General features: G+C 35.9%; 1 protein-coding gene across 1 annotated transcript; it reads right to left on the bottom strand.

Annotated features, from left to right (window-relative positions):
• Positions 1-7441: 7441 nt before the first annotated feature.
• On the bottom strand, positions 7442-7936 carry LOC144349907 (uncharacterized). Its single transcript, XM_078008248.1, has one exon. It carries the CDS (start codon positions 7934-7936, stop codon positions 7442-7444), a length of 495 nt encoding a protein of 164 aa, XP_077864374.1.
• Between the last annotated feature and the right edge of the window lie 2378 nt (positions 7937-10314).

The following is a 10314-nucleotide window of genomic DNA, read 5'->3' on the forward strand; positions in this document are numbered from 1 at the left end:
CACTGCTCTGCAAGATAATTGAAGCAAGTTAAATAGTAAATATATAGATGTACAATTGTTTCAATAAAAGTTCGCAACTTTAAAAACATAAATTATACCGATAGGCCTATATTTTACGCGGAGGAAGAATACATTCTATTGTTGATTCTATTTTTAAAAATCAGATTCATGCAGGTGGGATATAAATAACTTACTAATAACGAGATTATTTTTTTAATATCCCAATTATTTAATACGGTGAGTGTAGACCCCGATTCGAAAGCCGCATATAAATGAATGAATTATTTAACATTCATATTTCAATCTGAATGGAGAACTTCCATTTGTTACACTGTTGTAAAGTGTGTTTATTTGCACAGCCATACTTGAATGTGCGTACTGTTGTGTGTAACAACCCCAATACAGTCAATTTCAAAGCGGCGTTGAAACAAGGTTCCTATGTGTTCAGGGGCTGTGAATGCCCATGATTGTATGGGAATTTAAATTACATTTTGTTCGTGAAATTTCTACTGTAAAAAAAAATACAAGAGAATAATGTATTATACTATTATTATGTCTATCCAGTACTACAAGCCATTAGAGTGAATGTACAAAAATTAAAACATAATGTAATTAAAAAAATCTCCAGAGAATTCAATACAATATAGTAATAATGATTTGTATTTATTTTGCAATTTACACCAGAAAAAGAAAATATACATAACACAATTAATTTGTCCTTTTTACCATTGCAACGGATTCTGGTGTGGGTCATGGAAATAGCTCATTTGAGCTAGTTGAGTCCTTGCCCCGGAGAAAGAAATAATATTGTACTGACGCGCGGATTATCATAAATTTATTATATACATATATTTTTATCCTGATATGGCGCAAAATTATAGTTCAATTACTAAATATCAAAATTAAATAAATAAGTCATTGAAATTGCTGAGTGAATATGAACATTATTTTGTCGCATAATAAACAAATCACTAAATTTAATAAAATCATTTTCCACAAAATAAACTAATCACTAAACTGCAAAATCAAACAAACAAACAGTCTGTCGATCAAATATCACAAGGTAGTACTATATATGTATATGTATTTTTATACCCTATCCTGATATGGTGAACAATTATAATTTAATTGAATAAATAAGTCACTTAATTGCAAAATAAATAGATTAATATTTTTCTAATCGTAAAACAATCAATCACATTGTACAAACTATCAGTCTATTAGTTGGATTGTCAATCAGTTAATCAGTCAGTCTGTAGTGAGTTGTCAATCAATAGTCGTATAATTAATCCGAATATTGAGATACAAGTTCAGCTTTCAGACAATTAAAAAAAAATATCTACTAATATTGGCATTTTGTAGTTCTGGTCTAAGTGAATTCCAATGCTTAAAGGGGTGCAGAGGTGTGGCTTTTGACACGCTGAACATGAAATTTGAGATCTATGAATGAATTCTGTCGATAAATACAACTTGTATGTGCTGCGAAATGCCCTAAATATCGGGTATAAAACGGACTGTGAAGCAGACGACAAACTTCCGCTTTTCCTGGCGTTATTTCGCCTCTAGAGGGCCAGTCAGATGATGTCATCAGTGAACACTGATAATTGATACCATTCATGCTAGTACGTCAATCCAATAGAAATGCTACTATGAAAGACCTTGTTAACTGACAACTTAAAAGTTGAAACATGGAGAGGTGTTGTGTTATGAATGCCATAACGATTCATGTTATGTTTCTCGAAATCCCAAATAAAAATTCACGTTCCTGGTTACGAGAAATCGGCGGAAGAACTAACCTGAAAGTGAAGACACGTACAGCGCTCTAGCTATAGTAAACAGTGAGTAAATAAATATTGTACGAGTTAAAATTAAATGAGAAATATGCTAATATCACTTGAACCACAGTACTCATTTTGCCCAACTTCCCACTTTTTAAACGATCGCTTAATTTCCGACCTCACTGTATTTTCCAACCGGAAAACGACCACATTTTACCGTTTTTTTTTCTCTCGCTCGCTTATCGAAAACACCGACCGCTTGCCCAAACATTGATCACCGGCACAGGGGTAGTCAAAATGTTTGGGGATATACAACGAGTGTTAACTATTATAAATTCTGAACGGCTCTTCATCTGTGTCCAATACTAGAGCCGGTACAATATTGTAAACAAATGCCATGATATCTCAGTCATATCGCTAATGTATACACTACCTTTTTTTTTATTCTGGTTTGAACAAACGTTGAATAGCCGTCAACAATTTAAATATATTTAGTTTTTAACTATCTATAATTATAGGCACGCAATTTGACCCTTTGACCTAGATTTGATTGGGATGGAATATTTTATTTTAAACAATATTCTGACGTTACTTACTGCCCCAAAAATGTTTCAACACAATTGCGGTATGACTGTCCAATTTACAAGTACATCGGGTAATATATTAATAACCATTCTCACAAATCGCTAGCTTAGGAGAGAGTAGGAAATCAAACAGCCGCAGGTCGCCCGCCTTTTATGCATAGATTATCATTTCATGACGCCGTCTAACCGCGGTCGGGTACGAAAAGCTCGAACAGCAATTCACATAAATTGTCAAGACAATGAATGAACAGAAAGGACTGGGAAATTAAAAAGCTTATATTGCCACAAAGTTAAATAAATTTGGCTGCATCAAAAGCTTGGAAACTAGTTATAATATTTTGCAAAAGACTGAGTGATCAACGACATCATTTTGGGACGCAATAGAACTTTAAGTACTTCATTGCGTAACTTACTGCGCGGCGATGCTGATATCAAGTGTGTGTTGACCGAAGTTTGACCCCCAAGTCACGCACTGAACAGGCGCGTTACCTTAGCAATCTTTTTCTTTCATGCTCCGCGCGTCGATCTTGTAAAATTGTTATTAGTTCTGACGGTGCTGTACGCAAACTTGTATATTTTGAGGTCGTTTACTTAGTGTGCTGCTTTTCTAATTACGTAAATTTGTTTACAGTGTTGTACCGGCTCTAAAAAATTCAACATTGTAATATATCGCTTTCATAATAATTACGCAAACTCGGTTATTTAATATTGGACACAGGTGAAGTTTCGTCCGCGAACGATACAATGTGGTATAGATTTGAAGAGTAGTGCGGAATTTAAAAATAGTTAGTACCCGTTATATCCCCAAACTGTATCACTCAAAACCACTATTTCGATCACTCCTGTGCAAGTGACCAGTGTTTGGGCGACCGGTCGGTGTTTTCAATGAGTGGTGAGAGAAAGCTTACGATAAAATGCGGTCGTTTTCCGGTCAGAAAATACAGTGCGGTCGGAAATTAAGCGATAAGCGGTCGATTAAAAGTGGGAAGTTGGGCGAAATGATTACTGTAGTTCAAGTGATATATCAGGGAGAAAATCTTGTACTCTCTGGGTTCTCCACACGTGTCAGGGGGGGGGGAACTCGTCTCGTCTCTGTATCTCGTCCCCTTGAGGTACGGGATCGGGAAAGTCACTTATACTTTACAGTCAAATAAGGCACACACAACGAAATACGTTTCAACTCTCGTCTTAGTCGATCTTTTGGAGCACTCTATAAGACACAGCGCCCTGGGGAAAAGTCCCCAAGACTCTCGCAAGGCTGAACCAAGACTCGCCCAAGACTGGAATGCCTCAAGGCTCGCCCCAGGACTCGACTCTCGACTGCACTCTCTCTCTACTGCGTCTATCGTGCTGTGCTCCTCAAGACCAACTCAAACTCTCTTTATTCATCTTCACAACTCTAACCAATTACAAAGCAGTAAAAAGACTCTAGGGCGTAACCTTCAATCATAAAGCCAATCACACTAAGTACTGAATACGTCATATCTTTTGATTAATCGTTCACTACATTAATAACTACGGATATAAACTGTCAAAATGAGTAGTCTAAAAAGCGGCGGTTATCTGGTAATTAGTTCCAAATCACTGAGCCAAGTTCCGTCCAAAACTTCAAATAGACCTAAACGATGACAGACATAACACAGCAATTCGCTAATAATCAGCTAATAAAGTCGGTTAACAGATACGCAAAAACAAATTCATGACAGATATTAGCGTATTTCTAATTTAGTTTTTAACTCAAACAATATTTATTTACTCACTGTTTACTATAGCTAGAGCGCTGTACGTGTCTTCACTTTCAGGTTGGTTCTTCTGCCGATTTCTCGCAACCAACAACGTGATTTTTTTTCTGGGATTTTGAGAAACATAACATGAATCGTTATGGCATTCATACGCACAACATTTCGCCATGTTTCAAATTTTAAGTAGTCAGTTATCAAGGTCTTTCATCGTAGCATTTCTATGGGATTGAAGTACGAGCATGAATGGGTTCAATTATCAGTGTTCACTGATGACATCATCTGACTGTCCCTCTAGAGCCGAAATAACGCCAAGAAAAGCAGAAGTTTGTTGTCTGCTTCACAGTCCGTTTTATACCCGATATTTAGGGCATTTCGCTGCACATACAAGTTGTTTTTATCGACAGAATTCATTCATAGATCTCAAATTTCATGTACAGAGTATCAAAAGCCACACCTCTGCTCCCCTTTAATTGATGCAAACTTTATGTTATGCTGGGTTATAGAAAATGTTGTTTTTGGTATAGAGAGGCTGCCACTTATTATGCTTATTATGCTATTTATTTTAGTAAGATAATTATGAGAAGGAATGTTGATGTAGTTCTCGGGACAGCGTGCGAAACGATTTTTATTTATATCGAATATAAATAGACAAGAGTGAAATTTACATAGTTTGTGAATGTCCAGAATTTGAAGAAAACGGAACAGTGGTGCAGCATGCGAGTACCATTTTGATAAAGTGATAAGCCGCACAATTTTTTTTTTTTTTTTGGAGTCGTAGAATCGCTTCAAGAAGGGTAGGATAAGCGTTTCCCCATATTTCAACACAGTACGTTAAATGTGGAAGAATCAGGGTATTATATATTAGAATAAGAATATACTTTGGGACATAATGTCGAATTTGTGAGATTATACCAATTTTAGAGCTAAGTATGTTAGTGGCTTTGTTAATATGAGCATTCCAGTTCAAAGACGAATTTATATTGACACCAAAGTAAGATACTGATATTACGCCCTTTAACGGTACATTATCAATTTCCAAGGATCCATTAATATGAATTTGTTTTTGTGGAATTTTAATTACCATATAATTAGTTTTGTTTGCATTAATTGTTAGTTTGTTAGCTTTACACCAGTCAGCGACTTTTTTAAATGTTGTATTAATAGTATTAAGATTTAATTTAATTTGGTTAGATTTAAGTGAGTTGAATAGATTAGTGTAATCTGCAAATAAACGAAAATCAAAGGCATTGGTACTGGAGTTAATATCATTAATATGTAGAAGAAATGATAAAGGGCCGAGTGTTGAACCCTGGGGAATTCCACATTTAACTTGGTTTGGGGTTGATACGGTACCATTGGCATCCACTGCCAGGAGACGATTTTTCTAGATAACTGTGGAACTATTTAAGTGGCAGGCCCCGAATCCCATAATGCTCTATTTTTTGTAATAAAATGTGTTGGCCAGTTGTATCGAATGCTTTCTTTAAATCTATAAATATACTAAATGTGATGTAACCTGCGTCCATTTTGTCTGTGATGTCAGTAATTAGATCTACAAGTGCAAGTTTGTTATTGTAGTGTTTGCGAAAACCATATTGAGTCGGCAAAAGAATATTACATTTATCAAGGAACTCTAAAATTTGGAATTTAACAACAGATTCAATAATTTTGCTTAGAATTTACAATAAGGACATGGGTGTGTAGTTGCTAATTTCTAAGGGTGAACCTTTTTTATATGTGGGGGTAATTTTAGCGATTTTCAGTAGATCTGGGAAAATAACTGTAGTAATGGATAGGTTGATGATATGGGCTAGGGGACTAGCAATGTGTTGGGCAGCATGGATTATTGTTTTTGGGTGAAGATGATCTGGGCCCATAGCTTTGCTGGGATCTAAACGCCCGATCTCATTAATGACGTCATTTTGACTAAGTGGACGCAGGAAGAAAGAGGCTGTGTAATTAATGATTATCAGAAAGGTAGTTTGTAAAATGTTCAGGAGGATTGATTTGAGCTGCTAGGGCTGGTCCAACAGTAGTGAAAAAATCATTGAAATTCTGTGCAATATCGATATCCTTTGACAAAACTTCCCCCGTATTGGATTTAATAATCTGTCTTGGAGACATAGAAATATTATTGTTTAAAATGCTATTTATAATTTTCCAGGTTTTATTAGGTCGAAGACTGGGATTTGGCTGAATAATAGAGTTTTTTTCGCTTTTTAGGGAAGTTTTGTCAGAAGGTTTCGGTATATCTTGTACTTGTTACCAACTTGAACATTGTTGGGAGACCTTTTCATTTTAGAAAATAATTTGTGTTTTGTTTTAGTTGAAATAAGAAGGCCTTTCGAGAGCCAGGGCTTACAAAACGATTTGCTATTAACATTACATTTTTTAATTGGGGCGTGCCTTGATGCAATAGCACTGAAAGCATCACAGACAATCTTGAGTGCCCGATTTGGTTCATCACAATTATATATTAGCTGCCAACATGTATTGTTCAAATCGGAAACAAATTTGTCACTGTTATAATTTGAGAAGTCACATTTGTAAAATATCTTGCCTTGATTGAAATGATGATGTAAATTTTCGTATACAGAACAAATGGGAAAGTGGTCACTTATATCTGAGAGTATTGTGCCACATTTAACAAAGTGGTCAGTAATATTAGTAATCACGTGATCAATAGAGGTACTTGTGTCATGGGTCATTCTCGTTGGTGTATTAATTAATTGTGAATAGTTATAACTGTGCAAAAGTGATACGTATGTGGAGGTAATATGAGTATCTTGATTTACATCAATATTAAAATCACCTAGAATAATACATTTCTTGTTTAAAGCAGATATTTGACTAAGTACATGGCCAAAACATTCACAGAATTCATGAGTTGGAGTATTGGGTTTGCGTTAAATTACAGCAATTACGATGTGTTTTTTTTGCAATAATAACATCAACAAAGACAGATTCTCAATGGACTACTTCATAACAATGAAGGTGTAAGAATGATAATGAGTGGTGGACGTACAATCCCGCCACACCACCTTTGGAATTCTTACGGCTTGACGTAATTAATTGGTAAGAGGGGAGTGCATAAAGGGAACAATCAGAACTTCGCTAAAGGCAATAACAGAGAAATATTGATTTATATTATTAAGGAGAGAGACAAAATCGTCAAAATGTTTTGCAAGTGATCTGATCTGTGTGGCAATGTTATTAGACAATCCAGTCTGCATTCATCAGTATACGCATGACTTGGTCTTCTGGAATTTTTTGCGAAAATCTTCTCTCCATTTGTCCAAATAAATCTCCAGTTCTTTGCCTTCCGTACCTGATTTGCTTATTTAAACATTTGCTTGTTTTGTTGTGTCAAGTTTTCATTAATGAATAATTTGGTATTTCCACTAGTGCCGATATCATGACTGGTTTTGCCTTTAAGATATTTCTTGGACATATACAATTTATTGCGAACAGTGTGTCTCGTAAAGTTAAGTATGATCGGTGCTTGTTGTTGTCTGAGAGGTGTGCTTCTGTTATGTGGTAGCCGATGTGATATGTCAATATCGTTATGTGTGATGTGAACACCGACCGCTGACGCAACTTTCACCACTAAATCATCCGCATCTTCGCCATCCTTTTCCGTTATACCAGAGATTTCAAGATTGTTCATACGTGCGTATTGTTGTAATATGTTTAACTCCTCTTTTGTTTCATCTAATCTCAATCGCAACCTGTTGTTTTCCATTTTCAAAACTGTTATTTCCTCTTTAAAAGTGTCGAAAATACCACTTACGTGCATGGCAGATCTTTGCAATTCGGTGATTTTTCCCTCCATTCCTGTAATGTTGTCAACATTTCTCGTGAGTTCAATGAGGGTAGTTTGAATGCTGTCAAGCTTAACATCGCCATCTTTTGTTCTGGTTAATCCATTGTTTGGGTCATCGCCATCTTGGGTGATCGTGAGCTTGGTGTTTTCGACGGAAACCGAATAACTAACATAAGTGCAAATGGTCTTGACAAAGCTTTGCTCTGGACTCGCCACAATCTACACAATTCATTGTCGACTGTTGTAAAGGATTTAAACAGCAAATCTTAATATAATGGCAGGAAAATAAACGATTTTTTGGAGCGGTATGTATAACAACCCGTACGTCGTTTACCCGTGATGCACTAGTCGTCACTAATTTCACTTTCTGTGTTTTGAAAGCATTAAAGATGAACTTGGACTTTGACAGATTTATCAGTGTTATACAGATTTGTTAGAAGGACTATGCAATATATTTCATTCTAAAGTAAGTATAACAGAGTAACATTAAGTGATATTCGTCTTCGAATGAGTTGAAATTACATAGTGTGCACTTCCTATTTTGGCTTATGGGCTGTTGTTACATCGAATCGTTTCAATGAGAGTATGTGGTTTGATATATAATAAATATGGCTCTGGTGTAAGTTCCTTTTTAAACGAGGTGTAATCGTATAATTTATGAAAGTTGCTTACACCACATCGCCTCTGTCAATGGCAATACATCTTCCCCGAAAATAAGATAAAAACAAGTTTTAATTACCAACGCCTTTTTAGACCCATGCTTGCAGCCTTAGCTAAATATATTATTTTCTCATTGCTAAAATTTGACTGTTGGCGTAAATACAAAGAACGTGACGTAACAGTTTGTTATGGATTTTCTCAACATACGGGAATGAATGAAATCCCCACATTTCAGAGTCATACAGCATGGCGGGCAAAATTTTACAATCTAGTATTTTGTAGTAGTAATCGTAGAAATCCACAAACGAAAATTGCTACCACTTGAGACGACGCCTCCACAGGCGTGAATAGGTTAATGCACACGATTTTTCAACACACCAACGAAAAAAAAATCATTCAAAGATAGCGCCCTCCACGGGCATAACAAGGTTAATGCATGCGTTTCTTACACACACACACACACAAAAAATCTTTCAAAAATAGCGCCTCCTACAGTCGTAAATAGGTTAATGCACGCGTTTTGTTCTTTTTACACACACAACATTTCCATTTGACCTCACACACGTCATTTTTTTTAAAAACACACACGTCACTTTAAACACACATTATTTTAAAATACACATGTCATTTTAAACACATACTTCATTTTAAACACACATCATTTTATACACGCACGTCGTTTTTAAACACACGTCATTTTAAAATACACACGTCATTTTAAAATACACACGTCATTTTTTAAACATACATTATTCTAAAATACACATATCATTTTTAAACACACACGTCATTTTAATATACATATAATTGTTAAAACACACACATCGTTTTTAAACACACGTCATTTTATTACACACATAATGTTTAATGCACATACATTTAATGCACATACATTCATACATTCATTTTTAAGCACACATCATTTTAAAACACACTCCACGGCCTCCAATATGAACGTAATTTGAATTATTAGTCCGCTTTATTCTAGTATACACAAAATAATAAATTTACATTCCGCGCCTCGTATACGCTGGAAGTTCCCTGTCGATCAGTGCTGCAATAGGCATCTTGTTCATTAACTTCATTCAATTCGCGCACGACATGCGGTACGATTTCAGCAATATGCAGCCTTAGCCTTGAGGACGATCGTTGCGAACTATGATAGTTGCCGCGATGTCGAATTTTGACTGTTTATTTCGTCGTATTAAAAAATGAGCCAATTTACGCAAATGAACGTTAATCTCGACTAACGTTAATTTTCGAAGTCAATCGGGCGATTTCGGGAGATCTCGTGCTCGAGTTGTTTTGGTTATATCATAAAAAACAATGGCGCCAAGACAAAAACACTGATAAATGAGCGACTTTCAACGGGGAAAAAAACCATTGCCACTTCTGGCGATCGAAGGGAAACACGGAATAAGTCTGGATATCTCGACAACAAACAGCATACCAAACCCCATGTTTCGCAAACTTTCGCAACCTTATTTTTTCGAGGGTTGAAAAAAACAAGAAGTAATCTTAAAACGACATTGAAAATGATAAAAACTCGCTAAACTCCGACCCGTTGCACGATTGCCGGTACACTGAAGGTCACCCTGCAGACCAACTTGTTTGCGCATGCGTAGTGAATGAAATATTTTACTGCGCAGATATGCAATAGTTTTTCGTTCCCAGCAAAACGGTTGATACGGGCGTATCAGCGGTAACTAACATGGAGTATGACTAAT

Source organism: Saccoglossus kowalevskii, chromosome 18 (genome assembly GCF_978046115.1).
Source record: "Saccoglossus kowalevskii chromosome 18, keSacKowa6.1, whole genome shotgun sequence".
Classification (NCBI taxonomy): Eukaryota; Metazoa; Hemichordata; class Enteropneusta; family Harrimaniidae; genus Saccoglossus; species Saccoglossus kowalevskii.

What these genes read in the sequence shown, in the direction of transcription:
- LOC144349907 (XM_078008248.1), bottom strand. Translation starts at nt 7,936, where the DNA reads ATGGAGGGAAAAATCACCGAATTGCAAAGATCTGCCATGCACGTAAGT.